Here is a 20467-nt window from a genome sequence, read left to right on the forward strand (position 1 = left end):
TCACAAAGGAAGTATGTCCTTGATCTCCTTCATGAGGTTGGGAAACTAGGGTGTAAGCCAGTTGAAACTCCTATTGACCCCAATCATAAACCGAGTGCTGGTGATGGAGATATTCTTCCAGACAAGGGTGTCTACCAGAGGCTTGTTGGTCGACTTCTTTACCTGTGCCTGACTCGGCCTGATATATCCTATACTGTTAGCATGGTGAGTCAGTATATGCACAGTCCTAGAACGTTGCATATGAAGGTTGTTGACAGGATTCTTGCCTACCTAAAGGGGTGTCCAGGTAAAGCACTGTTGTACTCTAATCAGGGACATCTCGATGTCGAGGCTTATACTAATGCTGATTGGGCAGGTTCTATAGATGATAGAAGATCAACTTCTGGTTACTACACCTTGGTAGGAGGTAATGTTGTGTCTCAGAAAAGCAAAAAACAATTTGTTGTTGCCCGATCTAGTACTGAAGCTGAATATAGAGATATGTCTCATGGTGTATCAGAGTTGCTATGGTTGAAGTCTTTATTATCAAAGATTGAGATTCAAGATGAAACCTCAATGATGCTACACTGTGATAATCAAGCTGCCATAAACATTGCTCATAACCCTGTTCAACATGATCAGACAAAGCATATTGAAGTTGACAGACACTTCATTAGAGAAGAGATAGCTAATGGAGAAATTTGTGTGCCTTTTGTTAGGTCAGAGAACCAACTTGCTGATTGCCTCACTAAGGGTCTCAGCAAGCCAAAACTTGATAGAAACTTGAGCAAGCTGGGCATGATAGATATCTATGCTCAGTTTAAGGCGGAGTGTATTTTGGGCGCCCTTATAGGGATATGACTAATTTTTTGCCTTAATATATAATGAAATATTTAGGGTGTGAACAGTAACACCTTCTTCTTCTTCTTCTTCTTCTTCTTCCTACACTTGACAACTCTAACATGCAACAGTAGGCTTCAACTACAAGTATTAACAAGCAAATTAAGAAGAGAAAATAGAAGAGGAAGCAAGAGTAATTTCTACTATAGCTGCTGGCTATGGTAAATAGAGAGAGAATTCTTTATTCAGTCCTTAGTAGGAAAAAATAGAATATAATAGGTTGCTCTCTACAAGACCTGTTGAAACTCTTTTTATAGACACAAAATAGCAACTTTCAACTTCCTACTTGGGACTCTAACTCTTGTATTCAAACTACAAACAAAAAAAAGTAGAAACTTTCTAGAAATTACTAAAAATAGCAAGTCATGTTTACTATAAATAATAATCATGGGAATTACTAAAAATAGTTGGGGTCCCCAGGCCAACCTATTAACTATGACTTTGACCATGACTTGCAGAACCCAAAAATCAGTCATTTTGAAGCCTTTAGTTGGGAACTTCCACATATCGGATTGAGCTGAAAATTTACAGAAATGGAGTACTACAAGTGTATTTTAATGCCACCAAATTTCAGCCAAATCAACAGGGTTTGGCTGTTCAATCAGTTACTTCTTTTTTTGGTTGGCAGTGCATTCTGCAAGTTGCCGTCTGACCTCTCGTCTTCAATTTCTTGCTTCACTTTCATATTTGCATCAAAGTTGATAGAATTTTATGCCTTTGGAAGCAACTTATTGAATCAATATAGGATAACAAGAATAGGGGTGCCAACGGTATTCGAAAATCCGATTTTGAATTCGAATATCTAACTGGTCGAATTCGGATATCCTATTCATACCGAATAGCTAAATCGGATTCAAATTCGGATAGGACCTGATTCGATTCGATAAGTATCCGAATTCGACAGTTTATTTAATTCTTATATATAATATATAAAATTTTTAAATGTTTTATATAATAATTAAATTATATAAATAATTTATATATTTATATACTTTATATAAATAAAATATTTATTTTATATATTTATTAATTACCTAAAATAATTAATTAGTCGAATTCGAATTGAATTGAATATTCGAATATTTAATTGGATTTGAATTCGAATATTAATTTTCAATATCCGTCAGATATCGAATTGAATTCGAATATCAGATTCAAATTTGGATATTGCTTGATCCGATTCGAATTTGATCCGTTTACACCCCTAAACAAGAAAGCTTGATCATAATGCTAGATTGTCATTTGCATAATTGAGATCCAACCCATTCAATGTCTTGGTGCTATTGGACTAAAATTTGTGAAATGCCTTAAGTTTTAAAGTGTGACTACCCAAAGGTAATTCTAGTAATTTTCAAAGTCAAGTGAAAGAGGTCTGAAAAAAAAAGATCTTTAAAGTGATTGCAAAATTAGTAAAATTTGTTGCAATGCATCGCATTTTTTACTTCTAAACAAAGACAATGATTGCAAAATTCTTACTTTGTCCTTGGAAATACCAACAACTGATGCCACATACTCAGCAGTATGCTTCTTGTCCCCAGAAAGCATGTATATGCTTTTTCCTTGCTTAGACAAAGACTCAACCACATAACAAGCATCTTCTCTGATCTTGTCCTCAAAATAAATAAGACCTGCTAGAGAACTATCAATACCTACATAGACAATGGATTGATTCTTAAATTCTTCAACCTCTTTAAAGGGGTTCCCATCCACTCCATGCCTGTAGTAAAGAAATGGCATCACATAATCTGAAGTAAAAGAGGTAGTATAACATACAGCAGACATAATATTTATCAAAAAAAAAAAACAGTACACATAATATTCTGTATAACTTTAGACCACCCAATTGATGCCTTGATGGTACACCTATTGTGCTACTCAACAGCCCAAAATCATTCCAATCGGATCTTAAATTCTACCCATCTTGAAATCAACATAAAGTTTATTAGTTTGGATTCTTTTGCTTAGGAATGGGATTGGAAATGGCTATTCAAGAGGTGTCTCATCAGTAGGACTGCCCATATTTATGTCATACAGAATGGCTACATATGTAAGATTCTTAGGTTTTCACTAATATGTCACTTCTGTGAAACCTTTAGTTTTTTCTTTTTTTCTTTGATTTATTCTTTTCATTTTCTTGGGGGGGGGATCTTTAAATGAGATTTCAATGTTTCCCTTCAATATTTACAACTGTTGTTATGGTATTCATACAGATAATGGTCATGTCCCTGCAATTATTATAGGAATCATGCATTAGGTTCTGACACACATATTCTGTTTGTATAATTTCAAATTTCCAGTTGGTAAACAAGGGATAAAAAGGGAAATGGTTATGCAGCAGAAAAATCACAGGAGCACTTTAAGAAGCAATTCAGAGAAAGATCAATATATGTGGAGTGCAGAATAGCTAAACTAGGTATGTACTTAAATTTGATGCATATACAATCTATTAGGAAATAACTAAAGAAATGAAAACAAACGCTGACAACATTGTCACGATGAAAACATTTTCCTTTTTAATATGTTGCTAATTCTATTACATATTGGCTGGCTGTTAAAGGTGTGTTTTTTTCCTTTTACCAGTGTAAGCATGGATAATACTAGTAATGCTACCTTAATTGGATTAATATTAATAGAGGGCAGAGGGGTTAATAAACATACTCTTTCACATTCAACCAACTTTCTCTTCTGTTATTATTCTTTCCTTTTTTTCTTCTCTTCTCTCTTCTCTCTAAGTTTTCTCTTCGAATCCTTCAATCTGATATTACAAATAATACTCGTTCTCCATCCTATAAAAGACTTCCACCCCACCTAATACAATGAGATTAAATAACAAATATACCTTTGAACCCACTCTAAAGTTCCAATGGAGACTTTTTTTTGGCCAATGGTTGCTACTGCACCAGATCCAGGTTCCTCCTTAAATGTTCCATCCACTACCTGTGGCAACAAATTGTCAGGAAAAGAACTAAAATAATAGTCACAGTACCTAAATGTTGAACTGGCAGAAAGATATAAAACCAAACAAATGTATTCATGTACCATGATATTTTCAATAATTTTGTTTTGAGAAAATGATATTTTCAATAATACAAAGATCTTGTAATTCTCTTGTTTAGCTATCAAAGAAAAATAAAAATATGACATGGCTCTAGCATCCATAACATGTTGCAGGTGTTGGCACGACCCACTTTTTTGGGCCACCCACCCTGTAGCAGGTTGTGCTGTGTTGGCGTGTGGGCCATGCATTCTTGGCGTGAATCTGCCAAGAGGGGGAGCCCAGCATGACCCAATGCCTGAATCCTAGCGGGCCCATGCCAGGCCAGACCATGGACCTGATGATTTTTTAATTTTTCACATTTTTTTTTGTTGTTTTTGATTAGTAAAAAATGACAAAAAATTAAAAATAATAAAAATTAACTAAAAAAAATTAAGATAGACAAGAAATTGAAAAAAAATCTTAAAGTTTTATTCCATATGAATTTTAATGTATACAATTGTTCATATATGAAAATTGGAATGAAATAGTATAGTAAAATTGAGTGTGTGTGTGGGGTGGGGTGGGGGGGGGGGGGGGGGGGGGGGGGCTGTGCCATGACATGGGCTTGGACCCCTAAGCCAAGCATGGCCTGATTACTATAGCAAGTAGGTTGTGCTGGCCCACGGGCAGCCCATTCCACATTACAGCTCTACTCCTAGTCCAGAAAAACTTCTGCAGAAAGATGGATATCACTTCAATTATGGATGTATTTATATTGGGAAAAGAAAATTGTCTTAACTCCAGAAAACCATACCCTCAGGATGAAGCAATGACACAACACATCCACTTATCCATGCACCAGGTTTTCCATATTCATCATGATCTAGGTCAGTCTTGGATGTCACAAATATGTAGTGAAGCAATGGCTAGCACTTGTTTTGGCCTCTCTATTGAATGCAATGACTAGTCGGTGGTTAGGTGCTCACTAGTCCATAGAAGAAAGATATATTCAACGTTTAAGATATTGATGTTATCCCATAAATAAGTTAATATACATTTTCTTATGAGTATAAATAAGTTAACATTGATTGCAAATATGCAATAAAAGAATGATACTGAATATTTATTTATAGAAAACCACTGATTGGAAGAAAACTTAAAAGAACCTCCCTTCCACTTTCATCTTTATGCTTTATTTCTATTTTATAAATAATTAGCCAACTGTATTCCACCACAAATACATGAAGCAAGTTCACCACACATATAAACAATGATTTATATTTGGAATAGCCCTGTACTGTTCTCTGCTCACTGGTGGCAACCATCCACTTACATCTAAGCTTGTTTAGGGATGGTTTCTCCTAGATTCACACCAAGAGGGAAGCATGTGTGCAGGACTGCACAAGAAGTTATTTATTGGAGCATCTTGGAAGGGAGGAACCCTAGAATCTTCTCTGTTATAGTCTTGAGGACAGAGAGATCATTATTGGCGTAGTCACCATTAGAGTGGCTAATTGGAATCTATAGAGGACAAATTTAGGCTCTGTTTGGATAAGTTTTTTTCCTTTGAGCCTTGGGCTGTGGGAAACAAAAATGAACCAAAAAGTGATTTTGAGAATTTGGTAAGAATTGCTTTTAGAAGCATAATAACCTAAAGACAAACACTTTGAAGATAAAAAAATGGGGCTTTGTGCTTTTGGGCTTTGAAATCACAAATCTTGAACCTTGTCCAAACACAACCTTAGATGTATGTCTTTGGACTCTGTGATCAAAGACAGGACATTGCAAGTTCATACTCAATACACAGGCAGTGGTTCTGTACAAATACCTAGTGAACTCAACTTTGATGGATGTGTTTTGGGGAATCTATGACTCCAATGTATTGTAGGAGTATTCAGAGGCCATGTTGGAGAGACTGTAGTGGTTTATTCTGGCCCTACTTGTGATCAAGAGTATTGAAATTAATGATTATGGCTTTGCACAAGAGCCTTAGGCTGATGCTAGGTTTCCAGCAGGTTGAGGTGGAGGAGGGACATCCAAGTAATGATCTACAGATCCAGACAAGTCATTGCATGGATTAAATGTGACACATTCAGCATGAAGGAACTACCACAAAAAAAAAAAAAGGATTCAGTTAAGTGTAGGCAGGAAAAAGAGGAATTACCTTCACATGCTGGCAACCAGCAAGCCGAGCAGCTTCTACAATAGCTTTTCCAATGGGATGAATAGTATTTGATTCAACAGCTGCAGCTAACCTCAGAACCTCCATTTCTGACCACTCGTGGTCTGAATTTTTTCTGCACCAGGAGATGCTTTTTTGTCAATACTGAAATAGCCAACTCAGAAAATTATCATCATGATTCATAAGATACATCATCTAACGTATCAATTGCTTATTTCCTACTTCCGTTGATTCTTGAGGAACAGTGTAAAATTTTTCTTTATCTACATGCTTAGTTGGCATGTATGAACAGATAATATCACAATAAATGCCATTTTTCCTGTAAATTATTATTAAATAACAAAGCTATGACTTCTTTTAGATATATAATGTTAGGATTCAAAACAAGGACTACTTTAATATTTTATATTTTCTATAACATGTACATTGGTCCTTGTTTTTTCATCTTGCCCAGCCAGATTCTTTGGCATGCATCAGATACTACTTCTGTATCCATGCCCATGCAATACTGCCTAATATACCACTTAGCCAAATAAAATAAAGTTAAAGATTTCATCTTCTAAATAGTTGAGAAATTATTTCCAGATACCTTCGTTTGTCAGCATCCATGTAATAAGATTATAGGAAGGAACATGCCAAAAAGTTGTTTTTCTGAGCAAAACTATTATTTAACTGTACAAATAAAGTTGTCTAAACATCATAGCAAGAGTGAGAAAAAATCTTAGAAAACACTGATTCAAATTCTTCTAATGATTATCTCTTGTGCTTGACAGGCTTTTAAGCATGTAATTAACAAACCTAGAAATGAATTCACAGATTATAATTGCTCAATGTGACCATTGGTAATGTTCAAAAACAAACAAGCAATGGTTGAAACAAAGCAAAGGTATAATATAGAATAAATGATAAAATGAAAGGATTGAGATCTATTTGTTGTTAAAGTGAATTTAACTATTGTTACATCATTGTGATTTTGTGAATTATTATTGCTATTTAATTGTCTTTGAATCATGAATTTGATTCTTTCATTGAATTATACACTCAATATTTACTCAGGAAATTTATGAAGTAAACTTATGCATCTGGACTATGCATGTAATTGATTTTAAAATATACTAGTCTTGACAAAAAGAACTGTTGTAAACATAAACATTGGAAACAATCAACTATCACAAAACCTTTTTTTACAACTACTAAAATGATGCAAAGGAACCCAGGCCACAGAATATTTGACTCCAGAACCTAGAAGCAAGGCACAAAAAAAAAAGTACAAGGGCCATTTTGTGCCTGAGGTGCAAGGCATAAGGCAAGGCACATGCCTTTTTGAAGCAAGGTACAAAAATGCAAAAAAAATGGTAAAATATTCAAAAAAATGCAAAATATTAAAAAGACAACAAAATATTAATAAAAAATATAAACTTAAATTTTAAAATAAATGTTTTAAAAAACCTATTATCTCAAATTAAAATACATAAACATAACATGTAAAACATATTTAATATGAAAATTTAAAAATAAAATCAAGCATAACATATAAAAACATATTCAAGCATGTAAACTCTTAATCTCTTTATTTTTTTCCCAATTGCATTACTTTTTTTTTTATCAATAACAGTAACTTTTATTAAAGGATTGAGAAAATTACAGAGTAAGGGAGCTAAACACTCTTAACTCCCGAATACAGCCAAGATACACCCAAAATATAAAGCAATTACAACAAAGCCCAAAAAATAGAGTTTCTGTTCACCCTTTGACTAGCTTAGACCATTTGCCAATGAATTTGCACTTCTCTTTACCCATGTACATTGAACTTCAAGGTCCTTAGTCAGCCACTTAAATTTCCTCTTTTCATTGCTGTAATTCCAAAGCCTAGAGTTGTCCTCTTTTAGCCAGATCACCACAATTTCAGAATCTCCTTCTATGATCAGTTTATTAATATTCACGCCTTTAGCCCTTTGTACCCCTTCAAGAGCTGCTAGTATCTCAGCCCTCAAGGAATATCCCACCCCAATTGGACCAGAATACATGGCTAACAGATTCCCTTTTTATCTCTTAAAACTCCCCCTATTCCGGAGGGCCTTGGATTACCCATACTGCTGCCATCAAAATTCAGTTTAGTAAAACTGTGAGGTGTTGGGGTCCAACAAGAACTTGAGACCTTAGCTGAGGTTGATTCTGCAATTTGCTTCTTCTTTCTGCAAACATGTCCAAAGTTTTCAACCAATGCATCACCCTAATATGAATAACCTCCACTATTACTTCAAAACATCTCTCCTTTTTTGAAAAAATCCGTGAGTTTCTTTCTTCCCAAATAGTCCAACAAATTGCAGCCCTAACGCATCACCACATAATCTTAGCCCTCGAATGGTTTGCATCTCTTTTCATGGGCACCAAGGCAATGAATGTGGAATTCAACCCAAGGTTAATCACTCCTCTATTATGGAATTCATCAAATACCAGCATTAGATCCTCTTCCAGTACCTCCCAACAATCCTGATTAAAAGCCATCATGAATCCATCTGGGCCTGGTGCCTTTGATCTATCCATAGAGAACACCGCCTCCTTTATCTCTTTCAAGTCAAATTTCCTTTTTAGCCACTCTCTATCCTCTAACTTCAAAGTTGGCCACTCCAACCCCTCAAGCCACACCCTATTATTTAGGGGTCTTCTAAATATAGACCTAAAATGATCCGCAAAGGCCCCGACAATCTCTCTTTGATTGGATACTGTTACCCCTTCAATTTCTAGACTCGAGATAAAATTCCTTCTCCTTCTTCCACTTGCCACAACATGAAAAAACTTGGTATTTCTATCTCCCTTTTTCAGCCACTTGCATCTTGATTTTTGCCTCGAACTTATTTCCTTAAGCAAATAATCCTCTAACTATTTGCACAATTTCCATCTTTGTTCCTTATCCTCTTCTGTAAGGCATCCCCTCCCTTCTTTGATATTCAAGACTTCAATTTGTGCAGTCCCAGATTGCTTTTTAGTCTCCCAAACTCTAAGAGATTCCAATCCTTGATTCTATCTTTCAGATATTGGAGCTTCTTCTGAAACCTCATTCCACTCCATTCCAATGTTGGATTACTCTCTAAGCACCAGTTTTTAACTTTCTGAATGAAGCTTGGGTGCCCTAACCACATGTTTTCAAATTTGAATGGAGCAGGTCTTGCATTTCCCAACTCCTTACAAATTACAATAGGCCAGTGGTCGGAAGTAACTCTTGGAAGTGCTATAGAGATCAAGTTCCCCCAATGTTCTTCCCAATCATTTGATCATAAGAATCTATCCAACTTAGAGCAAATAGGATTCACTTGGAGATTGGACCAAGTAAAACAACTGTGTGACAATGGGATCTCTTTAAGTTCAAAAGCATACACAAATTGATTAAATTTCCTCATTCTCATATCGACCTCTGCCTAGGACTATTTATTTCTTCCAAAAATCTGATTACATTGAAATCACCTCCTAAACACCGTGGTCCTTCCCAAAATCCCCTTATATCAGCCAGTTCTTCCCATAACTTCCTCCTCTCTCTATAGTCATTCGGCCCATAAACATTGGTTAACACCCTTCCCAATTGCATTACTTCAAATAGCTAATGTAGTGTTAAACATTATGCATTCTTGATTCTACGAGCCACCTTTGTACTAAGCCCCTTGAAGCAAGCCCAAACAAGTCCATATTAGGGTTTTAAATTTTTAATCCCTATAAAAAATGTTTTTGCAAAAAACTTTAAGCGTCTTTAAAAGTATCTTTTATTAGGATGAATGAATGAGCAACATTAGCAAATATGGGGTTCTCGGGCCCAGCTGCTAAGCATAAAAAAATAGGAAAAAATGCACAAATTTTCAAAAGGTGTGTGTTTGGGCTGAAGCGCAAGGCACATCAAGTGCACACCTTTTGAAAGTGCTGCTTCTGGAACCTAGGCAAGGCACATACCCTAAAGTGTGCTTTGCCTGTGCGCCTTTTAAATCACTGAGACACAACCTTCTTGATTATTGATTATTGGGCATATGATTAACATCCAAAAGGCTTCTGTCCTAGGAGGAATTGGCTTCCCAAAATATTCTCAACTGAAGAGGATTCTATAACCTGCTGATCAACATCATAAAAAGAAGTTATTGGAAATATACTTCCTAGCTCCTCTTCCCAAGCATGTCAATCTGACCTCAAACTGAAAGGAGACTCAACTAAGCTAAGAATATGCTTTGTCTTTCATAATTTATTACAAAAGAAAAGATTGTACAAAGGCAGGACCTCTATCCCCTTGACAATGGATCAGCTACAAGAACCAAAGTGCACCCAATACAAAAATCCTCCAAATAGACATCCTCAACAACCACACCTACCCGAAAATATATAAAAGCACATAACAAACAACCACACCATTGGGGGGGGGGTATAGAGAGACCATGAGCTGCCAGAACAACTGTGATCCCAGCCACACCCCCTAGATCATCAAAAACCAAGATAGCTGAAGATAAGCACCCAACTAGATCTTTTCTGATCCCAGTCTTAGCTAATCTTAAAAAGAATTGAATGATCATCTCAGCCTCCATCTCTTCATCTCTCTATTGCTAACATACTTTCAATACATCCAATTGAAGATGGCAATATTGGTGCAACGTCTAGCCTCTTATTTGTTGTCAATCCAAGACCGCATGGGAAAATCAAGAAGCACTTCACCAGCTAGACTGGTTTTAGCACTGGTGATTCCTCACTAACTGAAATAATATGCAATTCCTCCTCAGAGATTGGGGAGGATGGTTAAGAGGAAAATTCCATGTATGCTTATAAAAATTTGTTCATGAAGATCTCTTGACAGTGTCCACCCATCTCATGATGCATACCTCTTGGAAAGAAAGCTTCATTATTGCCACCTATACATGAGTCTCCAAATCTTCCCATAACAATACAACAGAAGGTCTCAATGGAAGAAATATCTGATACTCCCAGTTCCATGTTGGATTTCCCCCTTCCACCTCCACACTTTCGGTGAATGCTGCAAAGTGTCAAATGCAATATACAGAATTAAACCACAAGACCAATTCCTCACTCAGAGCCAAAGCCACCACTTCATCCTTCTTATTCAAAGAAAAAGCTGTAGTACCTAAGCTGTCCCTCACAGTAAGACCTCGTACCTTGTGGGTCCCATGGTCAGCATAAGATGACACATCACATTGTTGATTCAACTTTTAAATTTTAAGCTATCTCACCCAACCTCATCCTTCTTTGATTATTTACCCAAACTCATTTCTTATGTCTTGCATCCCTCCATGATTCTTCAGACTTAAAAGTTTACAACTGGCACCTGCTTACTTTACAAGCTCCGTCCAGTAAATGAACTTAGGTTCATATGGTGGTTAAAGATGAGAGTTTCCATTGATGCTTCCTGCCTTTAGCTTGATAGTCCACATGTAAAAAAATCATTCTAACCTCAAGAAGCTATAATGCTAATAGCTTGTACAACAGGCCCTAGATCTCTTATAATTCTAAATCTAGCAGCCATCAAATTCAAAAGGGCAATTATCTCTTTGTCGATCTCCACTGAATCCCTATATGCAGTGTTATCTTTGAAAGAGCAGGGTGCATCCAGATATGGAATGGGAGCCCAAACAGATGTAGCCAATACCTTATTTCAAAGTGAATTCCATATCTGAGTCAATGGAATTCTTTTTGGCTCAAAGGAAGATTCAGCTTTATTATTGTTTCTTTAAAAGCCTTGCAATACAATCTGGGGGTTATGCTTCCAACACAATCTGTCTCTAAGGTTTAGCCCCACAGCTGCTAGTTCATGCACCATGCAATTCAGTCCTCTAAGTCAAAGAAAGAATTTCACATCATCTAGACCTTGTCCAAGCTTCCTCACATCATCAATATGCTTCTGTATCTCCATAGGGGAAGTTTGGGATTATGCTTCAAAAAGAACTCCATAGCTAATCTAATGGGCAGACAGCAGACACCATTGGTGAAAATTCACCTTCTCTGGGCTATTACCACAGAATTGCTGCAACAGAATTTTAAGAAAACTTCCTATTGTCTTGCAAAACAAGTAGCCCTTCTAGCAAAATGCAAGAGTATCAAATGGATAGAAAACCCAAAAATTGGCAATAGATTTGTTAACAAAATTTCTAAGTAATTCATTTATTTACTTAGGTCACAATCACCTTAGGGTGAATTGATTAAACAGAGAGGGCTGTAGACTGTGTTCACCATTTTCATTTCTCTTGTGTTTACATCTATACCGACAACTGTAACATCCCTAGTCAATGCTACTTTCTGCCTCTCTCTTCTCTCCTTAAAGAAAAAACCATGCTATTGTGCTTTCTGTGTTCATTCGCCTTAACTACTAAAGCGAGTGAGCTTCCGCTTCCTAACTACAAATAAAGCTAGTTAGGGGATAACCAGAGAGTGGTACAAATGTAACACCTTACTGTCTCCCCTAAGCAACTCCCTATTAATAATATCTTCCATACTACATCCTACACTTCTGCCCTTCAAGGTGGAAATTTAGTAATTCTAACTCTTTCACTTTTGGTTATAGCATCCATTACCTTTGGATGTTTCTCCCTAGAATTTTCTTTCTACAAAATGTATATCCCATTCCCTCTGGATGTCCTGCTAGCAATATTCCAGATACAGAATTTACAACGAGAATCGAAGTATCCAACACAATATAGGACCCTTGAAGAGGTATCCAGGTATAATAGAAGAAACCCCTACCAAATGTATCCAAAACTGCTTTCCCTTGTCAAAATATCTAGAACACACAACAATACATTTGTTGGAGAAACAGTTAGATAATTGGACAAGAAATAACACCATCCTTCAGATCATCATCATCATCAGGTTGGCATACGTATGGGGAGTGTTAAATTAAATATAAAAAAAGGAAAGCAAGAAAGATAGCTCAGATTTTCTAACATGAGTTGGGAATGAACAAATACTACACCGCAAGAAAATGGGAAAAGCATATGCATAGGGAAGACCCATTCCAAGAATAGCACCAGAATGTAACTATTTCTGTCTGGACTCAACTTTGCATTTTTGTCTCCTTCACATTCAGGAATAGCAATTTTAGTCACAATAGGTCTTCCAGCTGTCAAGGTCCCTGTTTTGTCAAACACAATTGTGTTCACTAATGCAAACTTCTCCAAGATACTACCACCACGTAAAAGCAATCCTCTTGTTGCCCCAAGTGAAGTTCCAACCTAAAGAAAAATAATGTAAAGTTAGATCATTCTAGTGCTAGCAAGGCATGTATGAAGCAAGATAACCACCATTATACAAAAAAGTAGAGTTCAGTTTGTGGATAAGTTACCAAGACAGCAGTAGGTGTTGCTAGGCCAAGGGCACATGGGCAAGCAATAACCTGCACTTGAGAAATAGAGGTTAGCATGGACAGGACTAGCTGGATACAAGGTCTCCATAAGATCAAACTGAATCCATGAAAGGATGAAATTAACTCTTAGGAATGGACACTATTATGAAATATCATCCAAGGATATTAGGAATACAGTTTGACTTGGAAGAGAGATCAATACAAATATGTATGATAATGCATGACTGTTGATGCTGATTACACTACACAAATTGAAGATTCAAGATGAGAAGGTTCATGCAAGTTATTCTTCAGCTCTGCCTGTCTAGTCTAGAGCAATAAGGCAAAGGAATCCACTCTTTTAGATAAAAGCTGTGTTTAACCACGTAAACTGGATTGTTGAAGAAGAATTCATTACACTCCATCTATTTTCCTCTAATCAGACTAGAGCATACACTTTTGGAACTGAGGGAAGCTCAATACGTCCCAAAATCTGAACCCAAAGAGGTTCATACACAGGATTCAGCCCCAATAGAAAGGAAAAACTCGTTGCTGAGATACAAGCTTCTTTTAAGATTTGGATTCATCATCATTCTTCTACTCAATACTTTGGTAGTCTCATTCTCTCCAAACATAACTAAGAGCAACATAATAAGTGGACAAACTATGGTCTCCCTGCTTACAAGTGGAAGACTCAACTTGCAGCTAATAAGTCTTGGCATAATGTCTTTGTTCAGAATAGGTCGATTTAATTTGCTCTCAAATCCAACAGGCTGAATCTGCCCACATAAAGTTTTTTTAATCAATAACCAGTAAATTTCATTAATTAATGAAAAAGATAGAAATGAACATCTCAGAGAGAGATAAACTCTTTTAGTTCTCTCTAGGATGACAGAAGAATACAGAAATTACAAAACAACCCAGAAGAGTTGATCCCTTCCCACCCCTTGCTTTGTCAAAGCATCAGACAACCATGAAGTTTTTTTCACCTGTGGATGCATAGACCAAGAATCCAGGATGTAACCATGCTATTTTCCTGTCCCACTTGTCATGTTCAGCAGTCCCAGTCTTAGGTTCTTTCAACTTCCCATTGATATAACCAACTTTCCCCCTTGTTGTAATATATAATTTGGTTTCCTTAGACAATGGATCACACTACCAAGTCAAAAAAAAAAAAAACCAGGGGTAAGCCTCCTAAAACTCAGCACACAGACCCAAAGAACAGAGTATAAAACCCTTGTTAGAGAATATCAACTTATTCAAGGACCTCATCTAACAGCTTAAGCTTTTAGGTTGAATGGTTCTTTGAGATGGTATCAGAGCCACTTTTGACCAAGTGGTCTAGTGTTCGATTCTCATTACTCCCATTATAATTAATTAAGTTTCAGCACAAGGTATGGGTGGGCCTGTGCTTGTTCACACTTCAAGCCCAATGGGCTTTCGTGTGAGGGGGCGTGTTAGAGAATATCAACTTATTCAAGGACCTCATCTAACAGCTTAAACTTTTAGGTTGAATGGTTCTTTGAGAACCCTAACTGACTCATGAGAGCCATGGAAAGTTCACACAAAGCTGATTACACAGTCCCAAACACCAACTGTTATCATCATATGCTCATAGTACATCCACTGCATTGATGGAACAGTACATACCTCACTGAAAGAGGATCCCATGATCCACCGTTACTATGAACAGAAGGTCCACACCTCTTAACAACTCTTACTCTTTCACAGCATTCTGCTACCACCAATAAACACTCTTCTTGGTACTATGACCAAGAGGAGAAAAAAAAAGAAGAGAAACTGATCAGATCAATTGGATTTGGTGTTCTTCGCGTCTTAGTCCAAGAAAGGCAAGTGGCAATGAAAAAAACTCGATCTGGTTGCCATGGATGCCCAATAATGTGCTCTGGTACCATGTGATTCAGTGAGGAACAAGAAGAAAAGAGAAAAGAGGAAGGAGAAGAGAAATAGGAGAAAAAAAAGGTTTGGAGACTTCAAATACTTGGGCTGGTGATGCCCATGTTTTTATTTATATTAGTTTGTGTACAGCTCAGATTAAATAAAACCAAAATACCAAATTTCCCCCAAGGCACCATAACACTGAATTACAACAGACACGACATACCCAAGTCTCTAGCAATATGTATGCTGGTGAGAATAGCCAAATTTCTGCCTTTATAGGTCCACTGAAAGCCTAAATGATTTTGCCATCCCCCCCCTCGATTACTCCAATTCCAGCTACACTTGGATTACCAATGGAATTTGATACTGGAAGGAGGGAAGAAGGTAGGGTTCCATATGGAGATAGGGGAAAGGGCTTGGAAAGTGTCCAAGAAGGTAGCTTGTTTTATGGGATTAGGCTTTTCCTATCATCAACCACCACTTAAAGCAGAGTATGGTTTCTCTTGTTGGCATAAGAGACGAAGTTTCAAATTTTACACCAGCATGAGCACATAATATTACAGTGTCAAAGAGGTTGATAGATGGCGTCGCAGTTAATGAGATAAGCTGATAAGATTTTATTATTACCAGGAACTACTGTTATAAGATCAATAAGGAGAGGCCATAATATTACACCAGTATGAACACATAGAAATAGTCTCCAGAAACTGAATGCGCACACATATATGAGATACATCCAATACAAGATGAAAATTCTCAGTACCATACCAAAACACTGCAGGAAAGCTGCAATGCCAGAGAGAGTGAATCTCCTTGATGAAAAGCAGCAGGTAGAATTTGTGTACCAAAAAACTTCCAGAACATAAAAGTAGCAGCTGAGAGTGCCATGACACCATATGTAAAATGTCCAGCTACCTGGTTCAATGAAAAGAAATTTTAGTAGTATAAACAGAAAGCAGGATCCATAAAAAAATTATGACAACCATTAAACATGATTGCTGACAAAGATTGATGACAGATATAGATGTAGGTCCATCAATTAGTTGATGAAGCCAAGAAGATCATTTTTTCATCCACAGAAATCCAATAAGCAAAAAGAAAATATATTTCTTCTATCCAGAATATTGAAGGGAAAAATACTAAACCCAACTAATTTGAAATTCAAAACCCATACATGCACTCCCATATCACCATCAATACCTGCCTTATGCCAATTGTACAAGCCACAAGTTGGTTAGTGTTAATAGGGGTAAGCATTATTTGGTTAAAACTGAAAAGCCAAACCGAAAATTTCGGTTTTCAAAATTAGAATTCAGTTAACTGAAAAAACCAAATTAATTGAATTTCATTATATAACACCATGTAATATATAATATATTATAATGAAATTCAGTTTCATAATATATTATATTATAAATATATTTATATATTATATGTTATAATATATAATATATAATATTTATTTATGTTAATGAAATTTGGTTTTAACCAAAAACCGAACTGAAAATTTTGGTTTTCTTGTAATTCGGTTTCGGTTTTCAAATTTTTTTATTTCAGTTTTAAAATTTTGGTTTATACGGTTCAGTTTTTAACCAAACAAACCAAATGCTCACCCCTGAGTGTAAATATCTAGGGATAGTGAATATCAGCTCTCCATCGAAGTTTATGAAAGTAACAATATTTTTCAAGACTGGTATTTTGAATAGAATTTCACTCAGGATTTTTGTGCTACGCAAATTTTAGAATGTTGGTACTAAGTTTGGTTTTGATGGATACAGCATATGAAGTGGAAACTATATGTTATGACTATCATAGAAATGTTGCAACATTCATGAAGACAAACTACAGATTATCAATGCTATTCTGAACAACATTTTTTTAACTAAAGGAAGGAAATATCATATATATGCAGAAAAGATTCATAGATCAATTACACACCTCAACCAAAAGCAAAAGAGAATACTCAATCAAGGCCACTACCCTAGTTGTGGACCTCTTTTTACCAGCACTTGTGGGCCAAATTTGAGGCAAAACTACTGCAGATTGCTTGAAAGTTATTTTATTAGAAAGGTTATTCAGTTTGGTGAATAATATGAAATGGTAAACAGGCAAAAGAAGATTGGGATAGTGCTACAAAGAAGCAGCAAGCAGGGTATCTGACCTGTCAACAAGGAAAAACTGTGACCCAGAGACTCATTCAGACTTAGGGTGTACATAGAGAAAGAATCTTCTCTCATTAGATGCTTGCACAGAGGCTAGGGGAGATTTAGACACAGGGAAGAATGTTCCATTGACTGTAGATAGATCAACCGATGAAATATTTTTTAAATCGGTGGTACCAAAATAAGTTTGATAATTCTTTTGAGACTAAATCTTTTCCTTTTTCACTCAAATTTACCTTACAGTCATCCTCTTTCACCTAGGCTTGTGCATTCTGTTGAGAAGAGTGGGTAAGTGAAGCGGAAAAGTAGCTCAGGGACCAACAAGAAGGACTGATGAAAATCATTAGTTAGAATGTGGGAGGGCTAGGTAGCTCCAGGGAGAGAAGGGCCGTTAAAAATTCATTTTGTCATTATTAGGACTCCAAACGTCCCGATTTGAGCATCAGATGGGTGAGAAGTATTTGGAAGGCCAAGAATACAAGTTGGACCTTGGATCCTTCTTGGGGAGCTTCAGAGAGCATAATTACAATGTGGAAGTATTTGAGCATTATTAAGACTCCAAACTTCCCGATTTAAGCACCAGATGGGTGAGAAGTATTTGGAAGGCCAAGAATACAAGTTGGACCTTGGATCCTTCTTGGGTTGCGGGAGGGCCCTTGGTTAATTGGTGGGGAATTTATTGTCATTAGGTTTTCTTATGAAACTACCAGCCCCAATTAAGTCATATCAACTAGCATGAGGAGTTTCAATTCTTTTGTTAATACCACCCATCTTTTGCATGAAATTCCTTGCAGGTATGTAAGTTTCACTTGGTCCAATTTCCAATCTAATCTCAATTGCTCTAAACTGGATAAATTTATTTACCATAGATTAAGAGGATCACTAGAATGGTTTAGGGTGTGAGTCCTGACTCGTCCTAATTCCAGATCATTGCTTTATTCCAAAGCTTCAATTCATAAAGATCTATGTGTAAGAAGCCTGCAGCCTTTTAGATTTTAGAACAAATGGATAATTCACCTGTCCTCCAGAAATATTTATGATTGGTTGGAGCAAGGATTTAAATATAGACACGATATGTCCAATATGGGGCATATCATATTGGTATCAACCAGGGGGATACGGCAAACACTACAACTGGACCCGCATCCCCTGAATCGGGGCGATACACACCCAGATCGTGTTGCCAATATGCACCAATACAGGACATTACCGACCAATACAGATGTGTAATGCATCGCATAATCACATTTCCACCTTCTTCTCTATTTAAAAAATGCAACTAGCGTGATTTGAACCCAATTTTTTAAGATTATATATTTTTATAAATTGTTAATTGCTATTTTAATCACATTTTATAATAACATGTTTATTGTTTAAAAAATAAAAATATTGTTTACCAAACATTTGAGAATTAGTTTTTAGTTGATTTTTTTGTTAATGTTAAAATTGAAATAATAAAATAGAAAATAATTCATATATAATAGTTGCATATATTTTGTGCCTTGAACTTCAATAGAAAATAAATAGTAATAGCTTTGTGCATATATTAATTTGTGAAGTTATATCTAATATGATCTTGGACTCTTGAATGATACACCATCAATAAATTTGTATGATTTCTATGCACCCCACTATATTAATTGTAATTTTCTTCACATATACCATTAAATTATACATTTCCTACGTATTTATACATTATTTATGGCTATTTTGGCCTTAAATATAGTGTTATTAATGTCAGCTAACATAAAATGGAATATCAAATTAAGAAGAAAATAAGAAGAGAAAATAGAGAAAACATCAAGATTTAACGTGGTTCAGCTCGGTAGCCTACATCCAAAGGAAGAGAGGGAAAAATATTCACTATGAGAGCAAAAGATACATGGCTGACCTCTCTACAAACTCACAGAAAAATATCCACTCTCACTCCACCCTAATCCCACACAACCAATGGCTTAAATAAGCAAAAGGCCAAATTATACCAGAATTTCACACAAACCCCTCTTCCTCCCATAAAAATATACACAAGTCCTCAAAATTTATCAGCATTACAAATATACACCTATAACCTCCAAAAACCCAAATACAATATATCTTTCGACACCCTCCCTTAAACTCAAGGTGGGGAAACCAGCTTGAATTTGCAAGAAGGATGTTGAAGCAACCACCATGAAAATAGGTGTATTGTTGAAGCAATAACTATGAAACTTGAGATGTTGAAGGGGCCTCTTAGAAACCAAAATTGGATGTTAGAAAGCTGAATGAACTCGTGTCAGAAAGCCAAAGTAGAGCCAAGTCATGATCAAGTAATCACCAAACTGAAGTTGGCCAACAGAAAGCCAACACATATCATGCCAAAAAGTCAAATTTAACCATCAGAAGGCTAATAACAATCTCTGAACTGAAGAACCAACCATGTCAAACAACTAGATTATTAGAAATGTCAACAGAACTACAAAAACATAGTTGGCTAGTGGAAAGCCAACTATGCTGAACCCAATAAACCAGAACAAAGATTCATAGTTGATCAAAGGAAAGCCAACTATGAACTCCATAACCAAATTAAGGAATCGGAGTTGGCCAATCGAAAAGCCAACTAGATAACGTGAATCAAAGTTCCATGTCACCGGAGAAGATCAAAACTCCAAGGATTTCTTCAACCATAACTCAGAACTGATGAGCATAATAAAGGATCATTGTTGAAACATTTCGTAAAACATCTTCCATGAAAAACATGTATAGGGTAAACAAACTAGATATTGACCAATGATAATAGATCCATCATTCACCAAAATAGTCCAAATATCAAACCAAGACACAAACAAGATCTTATCATAACAATGGGGAACCATTGTAGAAATTTGCACCATCGAGGCATTTTCTCGAACACCAAATAGTCACCTTGAGCTCCAATATCACATGCTGGTACTGATAATCATAAATAGACCAGTGAAGTTGTAGAGCTTCTATAATACCAACGTTCAAAAAATCGGCACGTATCGGCCCATATCGGCCAATACATATTGTATCAGGAGCACCCC

At 36.2% G+C, this 20467-nt stretch overlaps 1 protein-coding gene across 3 annotated transcripts in view; it reads right to left on the reverse strand.

Moving 5' to 3' along the window:
• Positions 1-20467, reverse strand: part of PAA1 (P-type ATP-ase 1) — a 110301-nt gene that overhangs the window by 17330 nt on the left and 72504 nt on the right. For all 3 annotated transcript variants that reach the window (XM_019199031.2, XM_010269675.3, XM_088887923.1), the window contains exons 9-14: positions 16033-16179; positions 13363-13413; positions 13080-13252; positions 6021-6153; positions 3719-3816; positions 2356-2596 (exon numbers count right to left, since the gene is read on the reverse strand). In XM_019199031.2, coding sequence (XP_019054576.2) covers positions 2356-2596; positions 3719-3816; positions 6021-6153; positions 13080-13252; positions 13363-13413; positions 16033-16179 — 843 coding nt within the window. The remainder of the gene's footprint in view (positions 1-2355; positions 2597-3718; positions 3817-6020; positions 6154-13079; positions 13253-13362; positions 13414-16032; positions 16180-20467) is intronic.

This window comes from Nelumbo nucifera, chromosome 5 (genome assembly GCF_055504915.1).
Source record: "Nelumbo nucifera cultivar China Antique chromosome 5, China Antique-T2T, whole genome shotgun sequence".
Classification (NCBI taxonomy): Eukaryota; Viridiplantae; Streptophyta; class Magnoliopsida; order Proteales; family Nelumbonaceae; genus Nelumbo; species Nelumbo nucifera.